Source organism: Eubalaena glacialis, chromosome 17 (assembly GCF_028564815.1).
Source record: "Eubalaena glacialis isolate mEubGla1 chromosome 17, mEubGla1.1.hap2.+ XY, whole genome shotgun sequence".
In the NCBI taxonomy this organism is placed as follows: Eukaryota; Metazoa; Chordata; class Mammalia; order Artiodactyla; family Balaenidae; genus Eubalaena; species Eubalaena glacialis.
Genome location: NC_083732.1, coordinates 53,755,826 through 53,769,495, shown reverse-complemented (window position 1 = coordinate 53,769,495; position 13,670 = coordinate 53,755,826). Strand labels below are relative to the sequence as shown.

Sequence of the window (13,670 nt, the reverse complement as noted above, 5' to 3'; positions counted from 1 at the left end):
CCTTCTCCATTTGACAAGATTTTTTGAAGACAGCTCTTTCTTTTTCTTTTTTAAAAGAACCATGATTATGGAATAACAATTTCTTTAACATGAGGCTGTTTCTAGTCTTTTCATCTCGTAAACAATGCTGCAATGCATGCTTTCAACATGAGCACATATAAATTACCGGCTGTAAGTAAAGGCCATGTCACCGACTATTTTGAATCTGACTTTGGACTTCACTATTCTACTGAGATTGCTTTCTTCCAGGTCAGCCTTCTCAGTAGCATCCTTATAAGCAGGGGTATGCAACCAGGAGGCTCTGTTACAACATGTTAAGACTCTGCCCCCTTGGAGTTTCCAATTCAGTAGGTCTGAGGTAGGAGGTCCCAGCATCTGCGTTTCTAACAATTTCCCAAGTTGCTGCTGCTGCTGTTTGTGGAGGCTCAGGCTGTGAGAAACCACTGCCTACAACACCCACTGCACTGGCCACTTCCTCCTCTCCCCCATCCTTCTGTCCTCTCCTTCCTGACCACCCTTTCCTTCTCTGGTTCCTCTTCCTCCACCTCCCCTAAATGGGTGGGTCTAAAGTTCCCACCTTGACCCTCTTTCGCCCACCCTCCAATTCTCTCCACGCTATCTCACCCCTTCTCCTGGCGTCTCTCGTCCCCTCCTTACAGCCCACTCGAAATTCTCTCCCGAGCTCCACCACCCCCGGCTCTTCTTCTGCGGCCAGTCTCTGCACCTTTGAGCGCCCCGTCCTTCCACCTGGCTCCTCTTTCCAACCCACACTCATCTAAATTCCACCTGACCCTTAAGACACAACTCCCGTGCCACACCCTCCCTCGAGTCTTCCCTGATCCCACAGAATGGCGCCCTCTCTACGTGCTGAAGTCTTCAGTAGAGAAGTGTGTGTGTGTGTGTGTGTGTGTGTGTGTGTGTGTGTGAGAGAGAGAGAGAGAAGAGAAAGCAAATCTGCCAAAAGACTAACAACGAGTCAATCTAGGTGAAGGGTATGTGGTAAGAACTGTATTATTCTTTCAACTTTTCATTTGCAATTTTTTACATAAGAAATTGGGAAAAATTTTTTAAGTAGAAAACTTAATAGAAATGTTTTATAAAAATAAAAACAAATTAAAAAATGAACTTATTTACAAAACAGAAATAGACTCACAGACATGAAAAACAAACTTACGGTTACCAAAGGGGATGGCAGGGCGGGGGCGGGGTGGAGGGCAGGGGAGGGATGAATTAGGAGTTTGGGATTAACATATACACGGTACTAGATATAAAATAGATAACCAACAAGGACCTACTGCATAGCACAGGGAATTATATATCTTCTAATAACCTATAATGGAAAAGAATCTGAAAAAAAATATATATATATATAACTGAATCACTTTGCTGTACACCTGAAACTAACACAACATTGTAAATCAACTATACTTCAATTTTAAAAATGGTTTAAAAAAATAAAGTTACCAAAAAGCTCCTGGCTACTAATCTAGTAGGTGGATGCTTATTTGTGCTCAAGAAAATAAATCTTTTTATTTTGTGATTAAAAAAAATAAAAAACAGGGCTATCTCCCTCTCCAGAACTCTCCTGGCCCTTTAATTCTGTTTTCATCAGAGTCTTTGTCACTTTCTTCCTCATATTACAGTCATTTACAGATATGTCTGAGTTCTCGGCCCAGCCAAAATGTCCTCTGAGAGCAGCAGACACTCTGCTTGGCTGGTGTGTCTGTAAATTCCCACTGCCTGGCCCAGCACATGATGTGCAGCAGGCAAGCTGCTTGGAGGGGATGACTGCACCTTTGCCACAGATAACAGAGAAGATACTATGACTACGTCCTCCCAAGACGAAAAGGTACCATGGAAAGAGCACATGCTTCAGACAGACATTACCAGGGTGGGAATCCCAGCTCTGCTGTGCATTCATTGTGTAAACTCTCTGGACTTCAACCTCTTCATTATTTAAATGAAAAATGATATCCACTTAAAGTATGAATATTGCATAAGGTATATAAAGCACCTGGCAGAGTGCCTGGTATATGGTAATCACTGAATAAATACTAGCCATGGTACACACACACACACACACACACATACGTCAGTCTATGAAATCCAAGTATGCGATCTCAGTCTCTGCATACACACAGCAGTTGATACATGTGAGTTACAGAGCCCTCAGGAGAATTCAGGCCAGAAACCATGGATACTCCACATTCTAACAAAAGATCAAGCCGTAGATAGCTTGGATGAGATGGTTTCCAAAGATTATTCCTTCTATATATGAATTAACTCCAGCTTTATAGCTTTTCCTGCCATCCATTACCTTATAAAACTGGAACAAAGGCGTGGCTTTAAGTTCAATACCAAAGACTCCAGCAAATGTTTACCTTTCCCTTTTAAAGCTTCCTTCACCCACACCACGCCCCAGCAAACGCATAAAAATGCCATTTGCCCTGCTTTGCAGTGTGTATCTCAACCTTTCAAGACCCCTCCCAGGAGCCTTCCGCACCCCTTCTTTACTCTGGAGAGCATGGAAGATGCCCTATAATATTCTCTATTCTGCCGTATGATGACCTGCTGAAACCTGGGCTCTATTTAGTCAAAACATTAGGATATAACTTCTTCTTTATCAGTAATATCCATCAACTCCACTGCATCCTGGACTGTCTTGTAAGCAGAAAGGGGACTCCCTGGACTGCGGATGGGAGGTGGAGGTCAGGGAAACAAACTAGGTCATGAACCCACGGGGCACTCAGGAGTATGGCTTCCTTTGGCCAGTCCTTTGGGTTCTCTTTTCATCTTGAAAATCAATATTTACACATCTCCCCTTCTCCCTGGTGTCCAGCACTGGAGTTTTGGCAGAAAGAGAATACAGTCCATTTAGAAGCATCCCCTTGGAAGGCGTGATTCGTCAAGACTAGCGAAACTGTAACTTTCTAAAGCACTTTGCTTGACACACAGTGGAGCTCCATAAAAACTGATTAAATCTTTTAGACCAAAAAGAAATGTTGAGAGAGAGAGAAAAGGAAGGAGGGTGAGATAAATTTGGGACAATTTTAATGGTTCTGCTCTAATTTGGTACTAAATGTCAAAACAGTCTTTCAATGAGCATTACCATATTTTCCACAAAGAGAGACTGAATAATTTGCAGGGTACAAGAAGGTTAGAACACTTACATTTTCTCTAGTTTACTGCCTTTGCATAGGCTGTGATCAAAGCACTGCCATTTGCACCATCCTGTCTTTGAAGCTACTAACACTGAGATCTGAGGACTGAAAGGCTGTTTCCTACCGGTTAGCAGCTGATAAAGAGCTAGGTTTGGCTTGCTGACCACTTGTTGTACCTTGAAAAGACAGCACTGGGAAGAGAAAGGGCTGAACCACACAGGAAGAAAAGGAAGAAACCTGGACTTAACATGACAGAAGTAAGTCACCCGATCTGAGAGCTTTATTTATGTCTCACAACGTGAAGCAATTCATGACACGGGCCCCATCAAATGCCCATATGTCCAGGGCAGCTGCAGGGCAGTGCTGGGGCATTCAATCAACTTCATTTTCTTCCTTAAGGATAGAATTGCAAATCTGGAAGAGAACTTTTTACTCCCAACTTTCACTTTTGTTTTTCTGCTCAGCCAGCTGACTCCTCTCAGCACATCCATGTTTCCACCCCTCAGACTGGGTCTCAGTTCTCAAATGACATCTCCCTGGTATTAGTGCAAAATCAGACACAAAGGCAAGAAATAAGGCAAAAATATTAAGGGAAATGGGGCCTAGAGGGAATATCAACATGCATCCCCTCATCTGGCATTTTCTCTCAATTTAAAAAATTACATGGAAAGTGAATCACTGCGCTGTACACCAGAAACTAACAAAACACTGTAAATCAACTATACTTCAATAAAAAAAATATTACATGAAAATCTCTTTTGTAAATGCAATTCATTTATAGCATCCAAAGGGACCCAAAGTGAGAGGAATCTATCTATAAAATAAATATTGCTTATGTGTAAATATTTACTTCCAATTTACCAGCTTGGTAAATGTGGCTTTTCATTTACTGTATTTCTTAAGTTGCAAACGTAAAGCAGGGAGCCATTGTGTGCCTTCTGCAACCTTCATTTTCTCGAATAATAATCGTCATCCTTGCTTCGAATTTTTTCATGCTGTGCTTCCTACATGGTATTGCAAAAAAGAGTAAGGAACAGTCTTCACTGTTCATAACAGGAAAAAACCAAAACATAAAAGAAAAGTGTACAGAAATAATGTAAATGAGTGTGAAAATGAAATTCAGGAAACCAGGGAAAGGAGCTAGAGAGAAGTGGGGAAAATGGAGAATAAATGTGTAAGGTATAGAGAAGAAAACACTGCTATGTCTCAGAGCTGCACTATTAGAAAGCATGCACTGATCTTCAATTAACCCAGAGCGAGGTCATAATTAGGCAAATGAGATCACTAATGTTAGGCTAATACACACACATACACACACAGTCAGTTGAAGAGGGCAAGGAATCCAAACAGTCCTCACTCCCGTATGCATTCTGGTCAATAATATGTATGACATCAACCGGTAATGTACCAGGGCAACCAAAGACATGGATAGGAAGAGACCTGTGTGCTGGAAGTGTTGGGTCAGTGAGCTCATCTTTGTTGGTGGGGATGGGGGAGATGGGTGGCAAAAGCAGGGTGACTTGATTGAACTGCTTTGCTCAAGGAAATGAGATTCATTTGATTTCTTTCTTTCTAGGTTGTACCCTATAAATTTCTTTGAGAAGGAAAATCATAGCATTCTTTGGTCTAAAAAAAATGACAGATATCCCTCTGTTGGGATGGTTTAAGAACACGGACTCTGGACTCAGAGGGACATGGTTCAAAGTCCACCTTTTCCACTTGCCCAATCTTGCAGAGCCTGCTATGAAGAAAGTTGATATTTACTGGAATCAGAATCTGAGATGCACAGGGAAATGATCCATGATGTCTCTCAGGCTCTCTACTTCCCACCTCACCCCAACCAGTTTTCAGCCCTGCCCACCCCCAGTTTCACCACAAAAATCTGTTAACAGGGATGAAAATATGCCTTATCTGTGTCCTTGACTCTCTCTAAAACTGCAACAACTTCCGGTCTGAAAGTTCCTCCCAAATACCAAAACGCAGGAAGAACGTTTCCCACCTGATCTTGCAAAGCAGAGGGCCTGACAGCTCCTCTCTCGAAGCCCCTCCTGCAACTCAAGAGAGAGAGAGTGTGGGGTGGGGGGCGGGGGGGTAGGCATCCCTCCAGAGCGCAGTCACTCTGCTTCCACAAGCAGAGGTGCTGGGCTAGACCGCAGCGAAGAGCCCCCCAGGGCAGACAGAGCTCCATATTACTGAATCATAATATGTTTCCTTTTTAAATCATAGAGTCAGGGGAATGGGCTAGGAGTGGATTTACTTGTTTGCTTGATTACTTAGCAGTGCTGGTAGTGAGGGAAGAGGAACATTTCACTGACTCAAGATCATTCCGAAAGGCTTAGCAGCAGAGGGTTCATGGAAATAGGCCTCCTTCATCTCAGGTAGTTTATAAACCACGAGAAGGGTGAGGCATAGAAATAGGGGGAAATTGGTATGGTGTTCCAGTGAAAAGACACAAAAAAGAAACTCGTTCCTCAGAGCGCTAAGTAGTATCTTAACGCTCAAGTAATTCTCTGTGGTCACATGAGAGAGGGCTTTGTAGAACGTCGAGGTTGGTTTAATCTTGAAATCACTGTGAACGGAGAAAAAGGCTCTGGGCACAAATAAGAGGCCTGGTTTCAAGAATCTCCTTAGAAATCGGGGAGAAAGGGGAGCGTATAATTAGGGTTTGTGTGCTCCCGCTCTGGGGGTGATGTCATCACCGGCGCTCCATGCCAGGAATCTGAGCTCACCACCCTTCAATAATTCAATAGGGGCTTGCCTGGGAACTTCTCATCTCGGGGATTAGTGACCAACAAATCTACTCTGTGGGTACCTGCGTTTGGCTGAGGGGAGAAAGAGAAATCGAAATGACCTTGTAAGTGGGAGTCATGTGAAAGAATGCAGCCCTGTGGGGCTCCCACTAGAATCATACGGATGGGACCTTAATACTTTGTCAGCCCCTCCCTGTTCCGCTTCCCGCCATTCTCCAGCTGAGAAACTGAAGCTCAGAAGGGGGAAGGCACAAAGCTGGCTATTCCCGCGCCGGGAGGGTACCTGGTTGCCTGAGCCCCATTTCAGCGCTTTGTTTTCTCTATCACCCTGTGCCCCAACCTCATCAACTTCCAAGCTTCCACCAGCATGGATGCTGAGAACCTCACCCGCCTGGATGCCACCTGAGTCATTCCCAGGGGCCCCGGGACCCCGGTTCACGTTACAGGAGCTTCCAGACTGCAAAGACCCTGAGGGGAAACGAATGTCCTGCCGGAGACTCTTTCTGCTGCGGGCGTCATTGTGCAGAGATGCTGTAGCACAACCAGCAAAACCGGTTCTGGGAGGAAGAAGTCTGCAGTAGTTCTGCCAGAACCGTGCTGCCCTTGAGACTGGCAATCTGCAGTTAATCCCACAACCTCATTTTTTTTTTTAACACCTTTATTGGAATATAATTGCTTTACAATGGTGTGTTAGTTTCTGCTGTATAACAAAGTGAATCAGCTATTCATATACGTATATCCCCATATCTCCTCCCTCTTGCGTCTCCCTCCCACCCTCCCTATCCCATCCCTCTAGGTGGTCACAAAGCACCGAGCTGATCTCCCTGTGCCATGTGGCTGCTTCCCACTAGCTATCTATTTTACATTTGGTAGTGTACATATGTCCATGCCACTCTCTCACTTCGTCCCAGCTTCCCCTTCCCCCTCCCCATGTCCTCAAGTCCATTCTCTACGTCTGCGTCTTTACTCCTGTCCTGCCCCTAGGTTCTGTTAACACCTTCCCTGGCCAAACTTTTCCTGTAATTAAATTAAACTAAATGATTAGAGTTTCACGTTCTTTCCTTTCTTCTGTTCCTGCTAAACAAGAGGTAAGAATAGAATATAGGTCAGCAGCAAAAGAAAAGAGTAGTGTTCTGGAAAAATCCATAAATTTTGTCATCAGGCCTTGATGATGCATATGTGGGAGGACTAACAAATACGGGACTGTTTTATTTTTTTAATAAATGCACCAAAACCAATATCCAAATAGAAGCTATCTTGGGAAGACACACAGATCTCTCAAATGATACTGCTATGGCTCAAAGTATATTCGTAGTGTCTCTCGGGATATTACCCACTCCAAAGCTGGTCTTGTGCCAAAAACTATATATTATTTTTACCCCTGAAGTGATATTATCCAACTTGTTGGTACACACTCACATTTGGACCCAACTGATTTCTGATTTTTTAGAAAATATCCTCAAAGATCAAGATTTATTACCTTTCTTTCAAACAAAGAAAGGCGCAGCAGCTCTCTGTAATGGCACCAACACAAGTCAGCCTCTGTGTGGCCCGTTGCCAAAGGAACCCGGGGAGGTTGGTGGGGTTTCTGACTGGCCCATTCCTCTCAGCCACACGGCGTCAACCTCCCTTGTGTCACTACTTTCCCCGACACCGAGAGCCAGTAAAGATGTAAACGGCATATTCAGTTGTCTGAGGGGGTGTGATTGGGGCATGAAACTTCAAATGTCCACGAGGACCAGGCAAGGAAAGTTCCACGATGGAGAAGGCTAGAGAAAGCATTAAAGAGAACAGCTGGTACCTCACAAGAGCTACTCGTGGCCTTGTAGACACTCGGGCTCATGTTGCCAGAATCTCTAATTATCCAAAAGAATCTGGAAACTTAGGTTTTTGTTTTGTTTGTTTGTTTCTTGAATCTCCTGATTATTAAATGTGGGCAAAATATTTTAAAACTTGGAATATAAGTACATAAATGCATGATGCACACGTACATATACGTTCTGTGGAACATATGAAGGCTGTGGGTCACAAATTTGTGTCCTCTGGCCACATGAACTAAAACAACATGTGACACTGAATGAATGTCACAATCCCTAAAGGCTACAACAGATTTCTGTGTGGATGTTACCAAGAGGAACTCGAAGTCAAATGCAACTGCTCCCGAGAATAAGTCCACAGTATGAAAATCACAAACAATTCCACTGTGAGAGGATTTTATGCCTTGCTTTGTTGAAAACCTTTTTCCCAATCATGTAATTTTGGGTTTTTTTTGCAGCCTGCTTATTATAAAATCAATGATATTTTAAAGAAAAACCTTATATCCTGCAGGTTGAAAAAAAAAATCTTCTCAGCCTACCTAATGAAATGGCTTTAACTTTTATGGTTTTTCTTTAAAAGCTCTTCCAGTAGTTTGGCAGAAGTATTTGGAGCTATTTTTATTACTCATCGATTAACCCAAACTGCACACAATTACAATTACCAAATAACAGTTACTGAAAATATGTATTAAAGAAACAAGTTTTGCTACAACAAGCAAGCACTGCCATGTGTCAAAGCATATGTGACCTTAAATGTGTCAGCCCGGAACAATACACATGCACAAACATATATATTTCAACAAGAAAAGTGAGCCTTACCTATGGGAAATGAAAGAAAAGTCAACTCCACCCCAAATTAACTACCTCACTGGTTGACCATAGAGCCGCCATCATTCAAGATGTCCCTTCAGGTTTAGGCATTCTCTTTAAAAGGTCCTTATTGACTGGTAACAGTTAACACATTCACCTTCTAGCACTTGTTATCAGATTGCATGATAAGGAAATTTAGGGCTGCAGTTACAGCACACTTTTACAGCTTGCTTTACCTTGACAAGGCACTTCCAAGGATAGGATCCCACTGTCTTCCCAATGGATGGCTCTGCTTGGGCCTGCCTCTCACTCCTCACACACACTGCTGTGCAGCTGATGATTCCCTTACCTCCCTCAGAGACTGGATTTTCACACATCGTACTCCCAGCACATGATTGGTACAGCAGGGACAATCGGAAAAGTTTGTTTTGTTTTGTTTTGCTTTACATGAGCGAACTGAGGCCCAGAGAGGTCAGCTGACTTGACAGGATTCCAACCCTGGGCCCTGATACCATTGCACACACTGCCTTTTCCTTACCCAGCCCAGTAATCTAGCCTCTGGGAGAAGAGAAGGGGGCACGAGGAGAAAGGCTGGGGCTTGGGTGAGGAACTTTAAACGGAGGTGGAGTGGGGCCTCAAGGAGAAGCTTTTCCTGCACTTCTGTGCCCATCACATCACAAGGCCTCCTGCCTTCCCTCAGATGCACTGACCCACTGGAACATTCTCCCAGCTACTCTGGAACTCTGTTTCTGCTTGCCCATTTAGGTCACCTTTCTTGGGCCTAAAGCCAATTTCATTTACTTTGTTTTATACCTGAGTGAAATGAGACACTGAGCAATTCATCTTCTTCTCTAAGTCATGCCCACAAACTCCCATCCAGTTTCCTTTCTCACCTGGCCTTCCCCTGCTTGCAGACAATGGAGCATTGAAAGCAGTTGTTTACATTGACCTTTTCATTAATTCGAAGACAAAGTCTTCTAACGCCCTCCTAGATGGTACATAACTGAAGCAGAAAACAAGCTTAGGGTTCATCTGGAACCTTCCCTTTGGTGCAAAATAAGGATCGAGAATCGGAAGGTACAGAACACAGGAAGAAGAGTGGGCATAGCAGCAAAGTTCAGTTTTCATAAACTCAGAGACTCATGGCTGGAAAGCAAATCTGAGTATCATCAAGTCTTACTTTTTTACCCAAATCCATGCAATGGTGGACATCTATCCTCAGGACGCACCTGGCCAGAGATTTTACTGTTGCCCTTCTTAACCGTGCTGGCACCAGACAGAAATCAGAAAAGCTTAAGCTTGAGGTTAACAGGAAAGAAATGGCTCAAGGTCACGGTGGTGGCTCTTCCTCAGGGAGTCAAGTTCAGAGACCTGCAGCCCTGCTTCCTGCACCCTCCCTCGACCAGATTAAGCCTCAAAGGGGCCGGGGGTCGGGAGGCTTGCCCAGCTGCTCACCTGTGCAGACAGTAGCTCTGAGCACCTTCCTGCCTCTGAAGAAGGCAGCAGTTGGAGAGTTGTTTGGGGAAACTGCAGTGCAGGTAGAAAAGATTTTTCTGGCCCAGTCCTGTCAGTCCCAAGTGCTAAAATGGAGCTTGGGGGCCTGGAGGATTTGGGAGGGACAAGGGGCCTGGCCCGTTCAGCGGGAGGCCACAGAGGAATAGGTACACCCCCTTTCTCCTTGCTCCACAAAAGGCAATTTAGCTGCACGTAATTGAATGTGTGTGACTTCAAGAGAAAGATCATAGGTTCATTTCCCTTTTTTCTGGCTCAAGTTAACAGATCCTTCCCTACTCAGAGGCTTTTGTAAAAGAATCCTCTGCAGAGAAAGGACACGGTATTTAAAAGGTACGACCAATGAATCAGTGCTACTTTTTCACTCACCTTAGCTTCTTCATTCACGTCCCAGGTGAAGGAAACAGCATTATATGCAATCTCTTCAATGTTGCCAATCGTATTAAAGCTCTCCTTGTAATCAGCTGTCACATGAAAAAAGAAAAAGGTATTAAAAGAATCAGCGTTACTGGGTGACATGTATTGAATTATCATTTTTCCAATGGGGAAATTGCAGCTTTGCCTATTCTTCTGTCTGTCTCCATGGCAACAGTTAAGGATTTGTGCTTGCTGATAATCTTTTACTAATATTTACTCTATAAGAATGTAAGCGTGTTCCTCTATTAAAAGAGTAAACCTAGGTGAAGCAATGTTCCTAACTGATTTGTTCATTAGTTTCATTTTTAACTCGGTTTATAAATTTCTTCTTCCGGAGTGCCTTGTCACCTACCTAGTCCCTCTCCTACTCACTTTTCTCCCACTTAATTTTGCCAGCAGTGCCAGAGTATTCCACAGGGATCATTTCATAGGACAGAATATTCTCTTTATCATCCGGGCAGTGTCTCCAGGGCTTCAGTGAAGAAATCCAAGAGTGCAGAAAAACTTATTTTTTACTTCTTTTTGGATTTAGGTACAGAGAATTGAGTCAATCGTACTCAGCTCATTACCACCACCTGTCCCCTCAAGGCCCTCTCTTATTTCTTTATTTATGTAATATTTATTTATTCCTTTTTATTCTCTCTACCCCCCACCCCCAAACACAATAGCTATCAACATGTTTGCTCTGTATCCTTATGAAGTAAGTTGGGTTGATTTGCCTGTGTACATAGTTTTCATTTTCACAAATTGTGCCGTACTGTGACTAGGATTGCCAGATTTAGCAAATATTTGGATCATACTCTAAAAAAGTATTTGTTGTTTAACAGAAATTCAAATTTAACTGGGCACCCTGTATTTTATCTGGCAACCCTTGCTATGGACCTTTTCAGACGTATCCACATTGCTGGTTGTATGCCTAATCCTAGCTGTGGCTGCACAGAATTCAGTGGTGACCATCAACTACAATTTACTTATCCCCTCTCCCCAGAGATGGACGCTTCAGTGGTCTCCAGCTCTCTGGTACCACAGACAACACTGTGATATTCCTCTGTCTCCACTGTCACTGCCTTAGTTGGTCTTCAGGTCTAGACACGACGTTCCTAGTCTTACTCCTCACTACTTCCTGAGGTTTTTAGCTTATGCTTACCATCTGGATTTTCCCCCTACTCTTGGCCTCCTTGGATATGACATCCTACCTTCACTCCATCCCTTGTGTACTAAGTAAACATTGGCCATGTCCTGCTTGGCTGGCAAGACGGTAAGGCCCATCTGCTTTTCTTTGAGGTCTGGTTCACTCACAACTTGATCACCTAATCACATATGTTCTTTCTTTCTAAACTTCCATAATTATTTTTCTAAAATGAAAACTCTAATCATGTGCTTTTAATAATTTTTTTAAGGCTAAAACTTACACCATGACCTATCATATGCTTTACAATTAGACCCTGCACACTTCTCTGTGTCATCACACTCCAGCCCCACAATGGGGGCCAGAGGAAGGTTCAATACTAATGATATTGGAGGTCTTTTTCTTTATAAAATCTTTTTGAATATGTTTCTCTCTGAGTTCGGATGAGCTATTATGATTGACTTCCAGTATAAAGTATAAAGTGTTCATTGTCTACAAAATTTGACATGTTTCTTGCCAAATGGTCATTTCCTCATCCTGTGTTCTAAGTGGCCCTATCACTCCAGGGCTGGTGGCTTCTTGAGGCTTCAGCAAGTTCTCTATGTTAATGCTGTAAAATTTTGAAGTCTGCTTTCCTAAAATTCACATATCTGATCATTTTTAGATCATTTCCTCCTCATTTATCACAAAATCTAAATTCATGTGATCCTTAACCAAGATTTTAATTACCTTCTCTTACTAATACAACTCATTTTGTTCGTGTGAATTAGGTTGGGAGAAGTAGGACTCCTATTTGATTTTTCTATCCATAACACAAAAATAATAAAACAAAGTCCATCATAATAATATCAATAAGTTTAGGGGAATTCCCTGGCGGTCCAGTGGTTAGGACTCAGCACTTTCACTGCTGGGGCCCCGGTGGATCCCCGGTTGAGGAACCAAGATCCCGTAAGTGGCGAGGCATGGCCAATAAGACTAATAAATAAAATAATAATAAGTTCATAATAATCCATAATAAAACAAAGTCAGTTTGATTTTGTGTTTTTCAAATAACTCCTTATTACTGGGACCTGGATTGCTGGTTAACTTCAGAAAAACCTACTGAGATGTGCTCTCCAGAATGGCCCTCAGACTCACTTCCTATAATGGGTCATGTCAATCTATACTCTGACCAGAATTCTATTTCCCCTCTTTCTCACCAAATTTCTACTTTTGTGGCCAATCCAGTGGGTACAAAGTGGTATCTTAATGATATTATAGTTGCATTTCTTCTATCACCTGTGAGTTCAAGCATCTCTTCACATCCAGGATAGCCAACGAGGTGTCTCCTTATACAAACTGCCTATTCATGCCCTTTGTCTATAATTTTATTGGTTTCCTCAGGGAAACTTTAAAGCAAAACTATAGATCTTTACATTTTAAATAAAGCACACACACTTTAACATAGAAGCTTGTGTGTTCACCATAGGAAAGTCGTATACCATGAACAAATAAGAAAAATATTTAGAAGCAGGCACAATCTACTCACCCACTACAAACACATCTGTGTAGACTTCATTTTTCCTATCTCAGTCTCTGTCTCCCTTTCTCCAAAATATGTAAATATTTTTACACAATATTGTAACAATTATTTTTTAATTTGCTTCTTTTCCCTTTAATACATCTTCAGCATCTTTCCATGTCACGAAATAAAATTGTGGAAAATAGTTTTAATGTCCAAATACTATTATATTGGATTAAAATAAAATGCTATAACTTTATTTTGCCCCTATTGGTCCCTTAAATGATGTATAATACTTTGCTACCTTAAATAGCGCTTCATCTAATTATCTTTATGGCAAAATAGTCATATATACTTCATTATTTCATTAACATATGTTCTCAGAAGTGAAATTAATAGGTCAAAGGCAAATATATTTTTAAGGCTTCTAATTCACTTTGTCAAATTGCTCCTGGAAAGGTTAAAACAGTTTATATTCACAGTAACAGTGTGTGACTTCCTGTTTCCTCAAACTGTCTCTTTCCAAGTTGGTATGCAAAGCATGCTAACATTATTTTATTTGCAATTCCTTGA

General features: G+C 42.3%; 1 protein-coding gene across 6 annotated transcripts in view; it reads right to left on the bottom strand.

Annotated features, from left to right (window-relative positions):
* The window catches only part of GRHL2 (grainyhead like transcription factor 2), a 158,946-nt gene that overhangs the window by 46,849 nt on the left and 98,427 nt on the right, over window positions 1-13,670 (bottom strand). For all 6 annotated transcript variants that reach the window (XM_061171587.1, XM_061171585.1, XM_061171584.1 and 3 more), the window contains one exon: window positions 10,420-10,514. In XM_061171587.1, coding sequence (XP_061027570.1) covers window positions 10,420-10,514 — 95 coding nt within the window. The remainder of the gene's footprint in view (window positions 1-10,419; window positions 10,515-13,670) is intronic.